Source organism: Urtica dioica, chromosome 7 (assembly GCF_054948205.1).
Source record: "Urtica dioica subsp. dioica isolate 48M chromosome 7, U.dioica_male_clone48M_v1_H2, whole genome shotgun sequence".
NCBI lineage: Eukaryota > Viridiplantae > Streptophyta > Magnoliopsida > Rosales > Urticaceae > Urtica > Urtica dioica.
The window spans coordinates 400,618-416,554 of NC_142762.1; the positions used below are offsets into that span (position 1 = coordinate 400,618).

Sequence of the window (15,937 nt, forward strand, 5' to 3'; positions counted from 1 at the left end):
TTTCTTTAAAAAAAAAAAAAGAAAGATGAATTTTTTATTTCATTGAAGTTAAACTTTGGCTCTTTTCTGTGATTAAAAATATGAAAAAAAATACTTTAGTAAAAGCATTAAAACGAATTTCAAGTTTTTGAAATTAATATTTCAGTTAGTCTTAAAACTAATATCAGTAATGTGATAGTTAAACAAAATACTATCAACGAAAATGTAAAAGTGGTAGTAAGAAATTTAAATAACATAAAAGAAACTTCAAATCATGATGAGTGAATGTAATAAAAAGACCTTAATATAAGCTTCAGTATGGCCGTCTAACCAAAAATTCATTAATAAGCTTGAGTATATTAATAAAAAAAATTGAGTAAAAAAATAAAAGTAAGGTTAAATGATTTCAGATATTTACTACAGAATCCGAAGAATGAAATGACGGAACTATTAAAATCAACCTAGGCAATCGAATTTATAATTATTTATTTTATAAAGGCCTGACTGCTATACAACGTAACCGAAAACACAGAAGAATTGATAAGTTTTCGTTCCTCTGTAAAACTCTTATCCCTAATTTGCATGTTGTTCAGAAAGTCCTATATTACCGCTGGATGATAAACGCACTTCTCTTATAAATTTTATTCAAGAAAAATAATCTCTCACTCGAGTTCTCAGATTTGGTTTCGTGGTTTCCTAGGAACCTCTTGAGATGAACTTCCCTAGAGTTTTCGGGCCAACTCAGAATCAGACACCAGGAATTAGTGTGGATACTCTCAACAGACCTGAAAATCTCGACTCTCTGGTATGGATCTATATCTTTTACATCATATTTTCAATAAGTATTGATCTTTGTTACGAATCGCCTATGTGTTTGGCTATTTTAGGGTTTCACTGCGTTTTAGTAACTAAAGCCCTGAAACCAACATGCAAGGGCATATTGATTTAATATCGTACATGTAGATCTATCATGACGATGTTGTGAAACTATGGCCTCTTCGTGATGGATCGTTCATGCGTTTGGCTGTGTTGGATTTTAGGAATTCATTATTTCGTTTATCATGTACATAACCCTTAAAACACAAGGGCGTACTGATTCGTAGATCGATTATCAACATCCACAAGACAGTGACGATAGTATGTAACTATGATCTATTTTAATCTCTGACACAATTTTTTTTTATTTATTATGTCTAGTTTGAGAGTCTACTTGCCTCAGGAATTGAGGCCCAGGGTCATTCCGGTCAGGTGGGACCCAGCGAGGGAAATGGTATCTTGATGACGGCTATCTCAACTCAGAGCCGTCTTCGACCAGTGATTACTAGGGTAACTAAAATCACTCAACTTCCACATTCTTTATCATTTACTCACCAAATATCACTATACCTCTTCCCATTCGTATTTAATAGTTGTAATATACATTATATCTCTCAAAACCACAACATGTTTACCATTTTGTACTTCTCCCTATATATTACTGAGTTTTTCATTGTTGTTTTTATCTATGAAACTTTGCTTCAACTCTCTCATTTTCTTTCTCTTCCCTGAATATATATATTCTAACCCAAATGAAAATGAAATGGCTATTTAGAGGGAAATTAATATTTTTTTCACAACACAAACCAAATCGAGGCTTAGTGGATATAAACAAATTCCAACTAGGAAGCTTCAAAACATCCCATCTGGTCTTAAACTAGAAAAGTCAGCAAAAAGATGTCTAACATTGGTTATGTGAATTGAAATTTTTGCTCCGGTCACTAAATAGATCACTTCTTCACATTAAAATCGGATGGTCATACTAGTCTCAACGCACTAATAACTCATACTAATCTTCAACTTTATCTCACGAAAGGCGCCAAGGGAAGAACAAAGTATGATATATAGATATAATGCACATGTTTGGGATAAGAAGCCTTGGGTTGTGCCATGCCAAAGAATGTTCTACTCTCTTAATTAAAGTGGACCACATGTCTATAATTATCTTATAAGCTACCGGTAAAGTGCTAAATGTTTTACCAATACCAAGTTAATTTCTAGAGCACTCAATACATATCTCGAATATATATGTACAAGGTTCTTCTATAGAACTGTTTCAAAGTGTCCTAGTCTTTTTCTGCCCCTCCTATGTCTTCTAGTTCCACCTCGATTAAATCTAGGTAGATAGATCTCGAATCTTCATTGGGTATTTTACATTCTTGGTGTTTATTTCAAACCATGTAGAGATATTTATTTATTTATTTTTCCTTAAAACTTCATCCTCTCTTGTCCCTGCAAAACATATCCGTTCCCTGGTCAGTAGACTTAAACTTCAAGTACTCCATCCAAAAATATCAAACATTCACATCCATTTGAAGAGCATAAGCATTATCATAATCAATGCATAGCTTCTTTATATCATAGCTTTTTTTGCCATTATTCGGGCTTTGTATTTCTTATAAGAATGTCTCACGTAATTGGTAATGGCTACGTTTGTTCTTTCTTTCTTTCTTCTTTCCACCATAACATGGCATATATTGTACTTGTAGGACGTGACGTACACAACTAGAATCGCGTTTGAACCAGTGGAGGAAGTTCAAGTAAACAACAATCAACTGCCGTATTATTCTTCAACGCCTCAACGAGGACCTGAAACTCATTCCAATGTGGTACTTACCTCTATATTGCTTGCCTACCAACAACCCCTTCTTTATATATATTCAGTGCCTTGATTTTGATAAATCCACGTGTACAAAAACAAAATAACTGCAGGTTTATGAAGCTACACCTCTAAATGTGGGACATGCTGAGGTACACAATGCTTCACTACTCACGATTTTTTTTTTTCTTTTTAACTTACAGTAAATCCATACTATGATTGTTTCTGAAATAATAACAACTGTCGGCGGGGCTATACTTTTCTGTAATTTCAGTTGAATTCAAATGGAAGAAATTTAAATGCAAGCATGAATAATAATTCCCAAACTTTCGGGACGGTTAGGCAGAATGAGCCCTTTGAGCCTGTTAGGCTACATGAGCAGGGATTTAGTTTTCCGACAATCCCAACTAAGTTTTCCCAGGGGGTTCGGGTAAGTAAACAAATTATAATATTTTCTTTTGCCACTCTATCTTTGTTAAAACTAACCAATTCTCTAATTTCCGGGGAAAAGGTGATCTTGTTGATGCCTTTTGTCAATTTTCAAAATTACATATCGTTAGTAATAAAAAAAAGTACTACTAATTTTTTTTATATCTTTGGAAATGATTTCCTAATTAATTATCCTAATTAGTAAAATAGTCAATTAGCTGTATAGTCATATTTACAATTTCATATTACTATATAGCCAATGTTTCATAAATATTAGGTAAACTGTGTAAATTGACGTAAATACAACTTTTTTTATTTTAATGAAATGATAAACCAAAAATACTCATGATCTTTATTGCTATTTTACCTAAAATTTAGTTGGCTGGTTACTTAATCTTTTGTTACTTAAATGTGTGCTACTTTCAGGAACAAATTCACAAACAGCCTAAACACAAGGCTAGTACAAAAAAACACACTAATTTTCCGTTTTCTGGTGGAATTAATTTGGAGAAACGCAAAAGGGACTTGCAATTTGATGATGTGGTACTGCTTTTAATTTTTATTTACTTTTAATTTTTCTATTATTGATTTTGAATTAACCAATAAAATATTCATAACCAAACACAGATTCATGATGCGGTCCCTGTGTCCTATATTCTTCCGACGGAAGAAGCGAGGCTCAGCCTTAATCATCCCAAGAACAAAGGAAAGGTAATAAGATAAATCATATTATGAAACCTAAGATGTTTGACTAGGTAGTAATACTCGTACTAAAAATTACACAGCTTTTATCCCTGTTTTTCCCCTCTTATATATGTGATTCAAATTTTTATTCAGCTGTGCATATATATATATATATATATATATATATATATATATATATAATTACACGTACACAAACGTATGTATATAAATATATATGGACTTGACGCAGAAAGATATATACGGATACAATAATGTAAATTAAAGAGAGCCATTGTGTAAAAAAAATTCTGGGGGCTAATTAAAAACTTTTAAGATACATAACTTGTAAATATTGTAAAACTCAATATAAAAAGTCCTAAAACGCTCGTATAAAACATTATGTTCACTCTTCACATACATAACTTAGGATAGTTAGTTTTCCTTGTTTGTACGTGTTAAGAATATAATTGTGTAATACATGTTTTGTATAAATGAATACACACACACACACATATATATATATATATATATATATATATATATATATATAACCAAACGCAGATAATCGATGCGGTCCCAGTGTCTTATGTTCTTCCAACGGAAGATGAGAGATTCGGCGTCAATATTTCTAAGAGCAAAGAAAAGGTAAAGTTACTCTCTCTCTCCCTCTCTACCCTATTGTTGGTTAATATATCTTCATGTTTGTAGAGCCCACTGAAACGGGAAGAACGAATAGTGAATGAATCCAATGGCAAGAAAGTTGATTGGAGGAATCTTCCGCCCGTTTTTCATGCGGTAAAATCATCATTAATAGCCCTATCCAATGCTTATAAAATTTACTCTTTCCAGCTATGATTGACGTATGTAATATATTTCTGCATGAAACCGATGGTGTGTCTATTATTTTCAACGATACATAATGAAAAAGGACGCCTAGGGAGTCTTGAAAAGACCTTTCCTGTATAAAGAAATTATTTATATATTTTACTAATGCAGTCTTTGTATATGTGTCAGGCTAATGATGTGCGAAGCCCTCGGATTACAAATCCCGTCCCGCTGTCATTTAAAGGGCCAAAACATGCTGAAGAATTTACCATCAGAGAATTTGTATGTATATTTATATATGCTCATACAAACTAAATACACAAACATAACTCTTGAACCTTGATAACGATTAACTTTATAAATATGTTACCATATCAATATAGTAATCGTTGTGATGAGTATATATATATATATATATATATAAATATATGTGTAGCTCAAAAGATTGGAGAGAAGAAGAGAATCGATAGAACATAGATTGGCTGAATTCGAGAAGATGGAGAATCTGCAAAGGTCTTGGCTGACCGAGGCCAGATTACGCGTTAACGGCCATGTTGACATTGTAACCCTTCTCCTCTAACTAATTTATTTTGGTTAATAACACTATATACTTTATATAATATATATTCACATAGATTTTCTAGCATATAGCCATATACCGAATAGTCAATTTGGGTACTAACACGATTATTTTATTTTTCGTTTTCCCTTTCACGCAGTTCTTTCATTACAGAACACATAACATAAAGTGCAGATCAAGGCACGAGGTTACTAATTTCGAAAGATACGGAATTCTACCGCGAGGTTCCATGAGTACTTTACGTCCAAGGGCTGCACCATTGACAGTGAAATCCTTCGTGAGTTCTATAACTGTACATACTATTTAACATGTTGAAAACCACATTGCCATTATGTTTTGTACATTAAAATGAGATAGGAGATAGAGAACACTAAAATGCTAACTCACTTAGAATTCTGCTAGTCCACACTTTTTAACTCACTTTTTTGGACACCACCGCATTTTGTTTTTGGATGTTAGATGTAGGCTAGAACTATAAGAAGACAGAATAACGCGTGGAAATAACCTATAGATTATATTTTATTATCTTCCAAATCGAAATAAAAAAATAGGATACAAGGCTTTAATTAGAGTCCTTGTTGCTGAAAAAAAACAAAGGAGAAAAATCTTAAAAGATATAAAAGAGCAAAACTAGGAAAAAACAAAATAGTTTTCATTTTAGAAGGACCAAATTTATTTATGACAATCAATCATCGTTGCGCTTTGTTAGGCCATTTCCACTAAAAAAAAGCACTCTAGCAATGTCATTTTTTGACATGGCAGTCCAAAACCTCCATCAGTGCTAGGTCTTATGCGTTGCATCATTCTTCCTAAGTTGGATAAACTTCGTCCTTGAATTTATTGGACAATCGTCTTTAGGATCCTCACAGGTTAATGTGATCATTTTCTATATATTGAAGACATTGACGGTGCAAATTTGGTTGGCAGATTAAGAGAGTAAGTGATGGATTTGATATTTTCCAGAAGTTCTATGGCCGATCATCTTTGTCTTCTGTTTATTGTATTGGGGCGTGAAAGAGAAGCAAAAGATTGAGAACGATCACAGAATTCTCATTTAACTGATTTGTGAATAGAGAATAGATCATATACAAAGTTAGCTCTCGAACTAATTACACTGTGCCTCCTCAAACTCAAACTGAGCGTGTCTAAGCTTTCCAGCATATTAGCGAGTTGCGAGGAATCAGGAATGTGTCTCACATCAATATCCAGGGGCATTACTTTCTCACGCACAAAGAACAGATCAAGTTTAATGTGCTCTATGTTGTCACTGAAAATTGAACAACGATTGGGGACTTCGGGCAGTTGGCTATGAGAAACTCGAAAGTTACGAGTGTCGCTCTGAAGCTTAAAACTGTTCTTCGTCCTTCGTAGAGGTTTAAGAGTAAGAAAGAGAAGAAAAGATCTAAAAGTGCATAGAGCCGGTGCCCCTAGCGCGCGCTCTAACGCTCCAGATTAGTCTTATTGTTATAAATGAAGTGTGGGCACTGATATTCTTCTAGAATAATTTAGGAGATTTATGATCGATCAAAGGAAATTGTGCGCGGAAGGTCTTCGTTAGCATTTCAAAATTTTGGACTCGAGTAATTTGTCTTTACAAAATCTTACATCTTCCCGTCTATGACGAGGGATATTTATAGAAAAATGAGGGCAGGAGAAGCCTTAAATTTCATGGTCTTGGCAATGCCATGCGTGCTCTACAGGTCATGCGCGTGCGCCAAGTCTTCTGCGGCGTGTCCGATTCCCTGCACGGCGCGCTATCATGGCGTGCGTGTGTTGGCTTAAACCGGGCCTGTTTTGGATGGGCTTTTGTCTTCTTGGGCCCAACTTGGGATTTTACTTGGCTTGGCCTCTTAGGATTTTGACGTAGAATTTCTTGTAATTTGCAAGGAATTTATTGTTTTCGATACTTTGAAAACGACTTACAACATTAACCCACAAGTTCGTCGCTTGAAGGACTCCAAGCGGTGAACTTTATGATCTTCTTGGTTGTTATAGGAGAATCGGCTCCTCTCGAGTCTTTAATTTTAGCGAGCATGTCGCGATGCGTCTCTTAATGTTAAACGACCTTATTGTGCAATATAGACAGTTTAACACATCACAAGGGATGTTTTAGTTGTGTTGTGTTAGCATATGAAGTTATAGACGTCTTGATGTTCCAAATGGATGTCTTTTGTTGCATTAGGTAGAGTATCACAGAGGCGTACAAGCTACATCACATAATCACTTTGGCTCATAGGACCATGAAGCAAAATTGCTAAGGACTGCAGGGTCAAGAAGCGTCATTGCAGGGAAGAATAGCGTCAAAGCGTACAAACTACATCACTGGATTGCTTAGGCTCGGAGGACTAATAAGCGCAATTGCTTAGGTTCGAAGGGTCAAGAAGCGTAATCGCAAGACAGAGTAGCTTCAAAGCGTACAAAATATCGTATGAGATAGCCTAGGCCCTAAGGACCAAGAAGCGCAATCGCTTAAGCCCGGAAGGCCAATATGCGTTATCGTAGGGCATAGTAGCATCAAAGCATACAAACTGCCACACATGATCACTTAGGCCCTTAGTACCAAGAAGCTTCATCGCATGACAGAATAGCGTCAAAGTGTATAAAAGCATAGTAGCATCAAAGCATACAAACTATCACACGTGATCGCTTAGGCCTCAATGACCAATAAGCGCAATTTCTTAGGCCAAGAATGCAAAGAAGCGTCAGCGTACAAGCTAGCACATGAGATCGCTTAGGCCTTGAGGACCAAGAAGCATCATCGAAGGGCAGAGTAGCATAAAATCGTACAAGCTACCGCATAGGATGACTTAGGCCCCGAAGAATAAGAAGCACACTCGCTTAGGTCTGAATACCCAAGAAGCGTCATCGTAGGCTAGAGTAGTATCAAAGCGTATAAGCTACTACACGTGATCGCTTAGGGCTTGAGGACCAAGAAGCGCAATCGCTTAGGTCTGATAGGCCAAAAGGCGTTATTGCAAGGCAGGGTAGCGTAAAAGCATACAAGTTACCTCACAGTAATTTATTGATGTTCATTCGTAAAAAGGGAATTTACTCTTTTATTACCTAACTTCCATGTAGAAATAAAACGTCTTGTCCCAAGCCATGGATTTATTGAAAGAAAAAAATAAAATAAAGCCCTTGATACTTAGGTGACAGTGTGGATATGAGGCTTGTGGTTGCTATTACTTTCTTGTCGAGCCGCATCGGCCAGATGGCCTGCCCGAGTGTCACCGTTGACGACCATTTCAAGGAGGAACTCCTTCAGCTTTTTTGCTCGGACGACGTCTTCAATTTTCCTCTTTAGATGTTTGGAGTCGGATGTCAAGTGGTTGTGATCCTTATGGAACACTATACTTTGTTAGATCACGTCTAACGCCGGCTTTTAAGGGTATGGGGTCGCGAAATTTTTCACGCCTTAGAGTGAGGATCTGTTCAACCATGTGTTTAGTGGCATAAAGTTTACATACTTGTGAAATTTATCCGCTAGATGAGGCTTCGATCCCGTAGGTGGGCGTGAGCTATCATCAAGCCTTGCTATTTTCTTTCGCGAGTCATGGACATGAGGTTCGTGCTCCTGCTTACGACATTGTCGTGGTAATTTTGGCTTTGAATGAAGTCCTCCAGGGACATATTATTTTATGCTTGAGTCGAGAGATCAGCCATTGATCGTGGTTCTCGCTTGACAAGGGAGCTGAGGGAAGCCCCCCATCTTAAGCTCTTTAAGGATCGCCGCAATGACATGCAATCCTCGAAATTATCTACTTTTTTAGATTCCTCTATGAAGCTAAGTAAGTATTTGCGGAGAAATTCTCCCTTTCTCTGCTTGAGGGATGGAAAATGCCTTTTCCCTAGCATTCTCTCATAGAACTCGCTGAAGTGAGTGCGGAAGGATCGCTATATCTCCTTGAACGAGTTGAATGACCCAAGTCCTAGATTTTTTAAAAATTTTAAGGTGAGTCCGCCTAGCGCGAGGCTAAATGTGTCGCATAGGATTTCCAGCGCATGCCTTTTCACGGCCATCCATAAGTGATATTGTTGGATGTGGTGAAGAGGACCTGTTTTTCCTTGCTAATGCGAAAGATCCGGATGTTGGAAGTTGGCCGGGATCTCCTCCATGAGGATGTTAGCCATAAATAGGGAAGGAATATGCTCCATCATACCTCAGAACTCATGGGTCATAGTTTGGGCGGCTATGAGGTTATGAACCTCATTTCTAGAATTGTGGAATAGTCTAGCCACGTTTGCATGCGTTGCACGGGCACTGGGTGAGGCAAGTGAGATGCCTCTATTTATGCTTGAGTCGAGAGATCTGAGCTATCATGAGATTGCCATTCTCCTTTTTCACGAACAAGGTCTTGTCAACTCCACCTCGTGTATAACCATTCTGCACAAGGAACTGGGTCAGTCTCTCATACCATGCACGAGGAGCCTGCTTAAGGCCGTAGAGAGCTTTTCTGAGTTTGTAGACATGTTGTGGTGAGCTAGGATCTGTAAACCCTTTTGGTTGAGCTACATAGACTTCCTCATTCAGGTATCCATTGAGGAAAGCACTCTTAACATCCATCTGGTAAAGCTTGAATTGCAGGTGACAAGAGATTCCAAGCAGGAGTCTGATGGCTTCAAGTCTCGCCACAGGGGCAAAGGTTTCATCAAAGTCTATGCCTTCCACCTGTGAATAGCCCTGCGCCACAAGTCTAGCTTTGTTCCGAGTTATATTACCATGTTCATCTGATTTATTCTTAAAAATCCACTTAGTTCCAATGACATTCACATTGTCAGGTTTAGGAACTAGCTCCCAGACTTCATTTCTTTCAAACTGAACAAGTTCCTCTTGCATAACATTAACCCAGTATTCATCATCAATGGCCTCATTAACATTCTTAGGTTCAATCTTAGAAACAAAGCAGAGATTACCAATCATTTCCCGATAGTTAACAGGAGGTTTTGGACGAGTCTTTATTCCTTCACTGATTTCGCCAATCACCTCATGAGCAGGATGATTTTTCTCAATTCTTCGGGAAGGAACTCTTTGTTCAGTCTCAGGAGGAGATCCATCATCTGGAACAATGTCGCTTACTTTGTCATCAGCATCAGTCCTGACATTTGGGTTTCCAGTAGAGATGTCGTCCAAAGAGTTTTCAGCATCTGTCCTGACATCTGTGTTACTAGGAAAAACTTCATCCTCATCATTAGTACTGTTAGTAACATCATGATCATCATTTACCACCACATTTATGGATTCCATCATAGTCTTAGTGCGTTTGTTAAAGACACGATAAGCACGACTATTTCTAGAATATCCAAGAAATATACCTTCATCACTTTTAGGATCAAATTTTCGTCGTGGATCTTTGTCAGCAAGAATATAACAAACCGAACCAAAGACATGAAAGTACTTCACATTAGGCTTCCTCCCCCTCCATATTTCATAATGAGTGACAGAAGTACCTGGACGAATGGCAACTCTATCGTGAATATGGCAGGCAGTATTAAGAGCTTCAGCCCAGAAATGTGATGGAATATCTTTGGCCAACATCATCACTCTAGCCATCTCTTGGAGGGTTCGATTTTTTCTTTCAACAATTCCATTTTGTTGTGGTGTGATTGGAGCAGAGAACTCATGAGCTATCCCTTCTTCAGTACAAAACTTAGCGAAGCCCATGTTCTCAAATTCCCTCCCATGATCACTCCGAATTCTGATCACTTTCCCGATGTTCTCTCCTTTTTCTCTCTGAACATTCTTACATAGAGATTCAAAAACAGCAAAAGTGTCAGATTTCTCACGAATAAAATCAACCCAAGTGTACCTGGAGTAGTCATCCACACATACGAACACGTATCTCTTCCCTCCAAGACTCTCGACATGCATCGGTCCCATCAGGTCCATGTGAAGAAGTTCCAGAACATGAGATGTGGTAAGATGTTGCACCATCTTGTGAGACTTCTTGACCTGTTTCCCAATCTGGCATTCACCACAGATTTTTCCTTCAACAATCTTCAGATTTGGGACACCGATGATGGCTTTCTCAGAGACAATTTTCTGCATGCTTCTGAGATTAAGGTGACAAAGCTTTTGGTGCCACAGCTTGGTTTCGTCAACCTTGGTCAAGAGGAAATTTTTGTTTGGTACGGGTGACCACATGTAGCAGTTGTCACGTGATCTGGTTCCTCGCATAAGTTCATCTTGTTCCTCATTAATCACCACACACTTGTCACGAGTAAAATTGACACGTAAGTTCAGATCACAAAGCTGACTAATACTGATAAGATTAGCAGTGAGTCCTTCTACCAACAAAGCCTCAGTCAAGCAAGACATACCGGGATAGTTTAATTGACCTTTACCCACAATTTTGGCTTTTACTCCATCTCCAAAGGTAACATGATAGTTAGAATAAGGTTTCATGTTGGTCAGGAAGGTGTGATCACCTGTCATGTGGCGAGAACAACCACTGTCGAAATACCAGTCACTTCCGGTGGATGCATTCAGAGATGTGTAGGCAATATTGGCATGATAGGACGCATTTTTCACTCTCCATTCCAGCCGAGTAGAAGGTTGTTGACGAGGTAGGACATTCCTGTGGATGGACTTTTGCTGACGGACATTCCTCCCGTACAATCGATAGCAAAAAGGTCGAATATGGCCCTTTCTACCACAATAATGACATACCCAACGAGGTCTGTTGACTAGAGATCTGGTTGGTCCAGAGAGATGATGCCGAGAAAGATCATGAGAATTGTTATTACCAGATGGTTGAGACATGTTTCGCGACATCTGTCTAGTCTGCTTTTGGGGAACGAACGTTGTCTGGGATGATGAAGCCCCATGGGTATATCCAAGCTCCTTCATGTTCTTCGCAGGTCTGCCAATGGTGAGGATTTTGTCAAGGCTGTCAGTCCCAGAGTTCAGCATTCTGACTGATTTAGTCATTTGATCAAGTTTTCCATTCACCCGACTGACTTCCTTCTTCAGATCCACAATCGTCTCAAGAAGCCTTGTCTTATCTTCAGTCAGGGGAAGAATAAGAGCACTCTGCTTGTCTAGAATCTGGGACTCCTCAACCCATTTGGTGTGCAAGGTATTGTATGCTTCATTCATAGCATCGTCAGATAGTTCTTCATCAAGAACATATTTCTGAGAACATTCACCAAATTCATTAGTAGACTCATGAGTGTGGACAGAAGCAGTAAAGGCAACAAAGATCTGAATCGCTATCTTCATCTTCTTCATCTGAAAGAGTAGCGTTGTATCCCTTTTTCTGTTTCTTGAGGAAGTTGGGACACTCCTTTTGAATATGTCCAAAAACTTCACATTCGTCGCACTGAATGTTGTCAATGGTGCCCACAAGAAGAGTTGTAGTCTTTATTTTGTACATTTGATGTAATAAAGTCTCATGAAGACTCTTGCTTGTAATTGCCTATCTATTCATTAATAAAGTTGAAACGTTCATTCATTCTTTCTTTGTTTGAAGCTTTATGATAAAACCTTAGTCTTTTAGTCCATAAACAAACTTAACAACTTACGAAGAGACAAATGTAGATTTGCATGAACAAACTCTTCGTAGTTTGCTTAAAACGATATATTCGCAATCTTAGGGTCAAAGGACTATTGACCTCAGTATGATTGTTAGAAGAATCTATGATGTCTGGTTATGAGGCATTGAGAGTTGGGGACTCTATAGTTCTTCTAGGTATCTTCCGAAGATACTAAATTGACCAGTGCACTTCTAGAGACAATATAAGAACAAACCATTTAACCTCTTATGTCTCGAAGTCACAATGTATGAATTGCATCATGCTTACCTTAATCCTGAAATGAGACATGCCATTTCACACCTTAGTATTCTCATTTGAGAAAGTCAAAGTTCGGACTCACTATGTGATTCCGAACAAGGCCTATTGGTGAAGTACTAAGTTGTGAGTCTGTCATGAGTAACTTTGTGAAGTTCTCATAGATATGGAATTCATGTACAAGATTGCTGAAATGCAATGTATGTCACCTCATGCTTTGTTCCTTGGAGTGTGAATAAATGAACTGGCCAGTGTCCAAATTGAGTCCTGACTCTTTTTGGATGAAACAATGTGACTTGTTAGCTCCTCGTCAATACATTGTTTCTAACTTATTCACAAGCGACAAAGGAGTTGAGGAAATAACAGCTAGAAGGGTAAAATGGTAATTTAGTAAATCCCGACTAGCTGATGACATTCATGAAGGGTAAACATAGATAATATTCAGTGGATCCGCTCATCATAATTAGGTCGAATTCTTGAGTAGAAAATAAATTCATTTGAACCGAGAGATTTTCAGTGTCAACTCTTTAGTGGAGTCAGTTGGCATTAAGCTAAACTTGGAAAAGGTTTGTGAACTTTTGAGTCCAAGTGTTTAGCTCAAGCTTTGTTCATTTGGGTCCATGAGGTCACTGTCACGAATCACATCGATAGGAATAGTTAAACTGGAAGCTAAGTCAAAACAAGAACGAAAATAGTTAAAAGGGTATTTTTGTCTTTTGAGACAAAGGATGAAATGAATGTCAATCAATTTTTTGACAAGTTCATTTGATGACTTAATGTCACTCGGCCATAACTTGTTTATTGGGCCTTGTGGATTAATTTCATTTCATAAGAATTTTATTGAAAATTCTTAATGGGCTTTTCTCATGTTGTCATGAACAAATGAAGAAGCTTCTAGAAGCTCCTTCTAGATGAGAGATGGGCGCCCAAAATACCCAAGAGAAAGAGAATATTTTGTGCATAAATGTATCAAGATACTTGCCAAAAGAAAAAGAGGAAACAAATTTCCTCTATGAGGAAACAAGGAGAATCGGCCAAGGCAACCAAGAAGGGAAACAAAAGAGGAAACTAATCCCTTGTGGATTGTATGAGATGGGCGCCTATTTTGATAGGTATGGGTAATAAAAGATTGCTCATAAAGGCTTGGAAAATAAGAGGAAACTACTTCTTTCCAAGGCCAACCCCTCTCCTATAAATAGGACCCTCATTCCCTTCATTTCATTCATTCAACATAAGTTAGAGATTGAGAGACTCTCTCTCTAGACATTGTTGGCCGAACTCCTCTCTCTCTCTCTTTCTAGTTTATTTTCGATTTTTCTTGTTTTGGCACCTAGGTCCTCACTCGACCTAGTGTTTAGCTCTGCGACTTCAAGACTTGTTCTTAAGTCGTAGTGTTTAAAAGTGCCCACTCGCTGATTCCTTCTTTTCGAGTGATTTAGTGATAGAAACTTTCGTGGTTGCTCGAAGTGCCGAGGAAAGAAGGAGAGACGTGCTGCGAGGGGAGACGAGCGTTGCAAACTTTCCAAAAGCTTCTTCAAAGTTCAAGCTTCAAGAAAGGTTAGTAAACTTCTAGCTCATATTGGTTTTTAATTACATGTACTTGCACTTGTCTAGGTTAGTAAAAACTGTTTTACTTGTAAAAGAAATTTTTTAAAATTCCGCCGCTTACCGAAGCGTTAATTATTTTCTTAAACCCTAGATCGATTCCAACACTGAATGCCTTTGCGTTTGCCAGATCGTTCACCACTTTTACTATTCCTGTGAGGATTAGTATTCTTCTGGAATCGTTGTTGGAAATTGTCCTTGACATCTTGCGGGACATTTTTTCCATTCATCTGGTTGAGTCTTTTCATGACCCTGCCATAGTTTTTTGCAAGCATAACTATAGTATCGTCAATATCATTGTCAGAGTCTGAGTATACCTGTTACCTTTGTTCATGAACAGAGCTTTTGAGGGCCGTCCCTCTGTGTTTCTTTTCCACCTTAGGAAGGGAGAGCTCAAAAGTCATGAGGGATCCCATGAGCTCGTCGAACTTCAACGTCTTTAGGTCATGAACTTCCTCAATGGCGGTGATTTTCCTTATGAACCTAGAGCTCAAGGCTCTCTGGGTTTTTCGAACAAGATCTTCATCTGTCATTGGTTTCCCGAGAGAATATGAGGTTGTCAATGGTGCCCACAAGAAGAGTTGTAGTCTTTATTTTGTACATTTGATGTAATAAAGTCTCATGAAGACTCTTGCTTGTAATTGCCTATTCATTTAAAAATAAAGTTGAAACGTTCATTCATTCTTTCTTTGTTTGAAGCTTTATGATAAAACCTTAGTCTTTTAGTCCATAAACAAACTTAACAACTTACGAAGAGACAAATGTAGATTTGCATGAACAAACTCTTCGTAGTTTGCTTAAAACGATATATTCGCAATCTAAGGGTCAAAGGACTATTGACCTCAGTATGATTGTTAGGAGAATCTATGATGTCTGGTTATGGGGCATTGAGAGTTGGAGACTCTATAGTTCTTCTAGGTATCTTCCGAAGGTACTGAATTGACCAGTGCACTTCTAGAGACAAGATAAGAACAAACCATTTAACCTCTTATGTCTCGAAGTCACTATGTATGAATTGCATCATGCTTACCTTAATCCTGAAATGAGACATGCCATTTCACAGCTTACGTATTCTCATTTGAGAAAGTCAGAGTTCGGACTCACTATGTGATTCCGAACAGGGCCTATTGGGGAAGTACTAAGTTGTGAGAATGTCATGAGTAACTTTGTGAAGTTCTCATAGATATGGAATTCATGTACAAGATTGCTGAAATGCAATGTATGTCACCTCATGCTTTGTTCCTTGGAGTGTGAATAAATGAAATGGCCAGTGTCCAAATTGAGTCCTGACTCTTTTGGATGAAACAATGTGACTTGTTAGCTCCTCGTCAATACATTGTTTCTAACTTATTCACAAGCGACAAAGGAGTTGAGGAAATAACAGCTAGAAGGGTAAAATGGTAATTTAGTAA

General features: G+C 37.9%; 1 protein-coding gene and 1 long non-coding RNA gene across 2 annotated transcripts; both read left to right on the top strand.

The window, feature by feature from the left end:
- The first annotated feature begins 596 nt into the window (after window positions 1-596).
- On the top strand, window positions 597-3,766 carry LOC149390056 (uncharacterized). Its single transcript, XM_089618900.1, has 7 exons — window positions 597-784; window positions 1,177-1,305; window positions 2,505-2,624; window positions 2,728-2,766; window positions 2,889-3,044; window positions 3,470-3,586; window positions 3,671-3,766. The coding sequence occupies exons 1-7, from the start codon at window positions 692-694 to the stop codon at window positions 3,764-3,766; spliced, it is 750 nt and encodes a 249-aa protein (XP_089475026.1). The 5' UTR covers window positions 597-691.
- Window positions 3,767-4,481: 715 nt separating this feature from the next.
- Window positions 4,482-5,349, top strand: LOC149390057 (uncharacterized). Its single transcript, XR_016300096.1, has 4 exons — window positions 4,482-4,522; window positions 4,742-4,834; window positions 4,989-5,114; window positions 5,272-5,349. It is a non-coding gene; the product is annotated as an uncharacterized LOC149390057 (long non-coding RNA).
- Window positions 5,350-15,937: the final 10,588 nt, after the last annotated feature.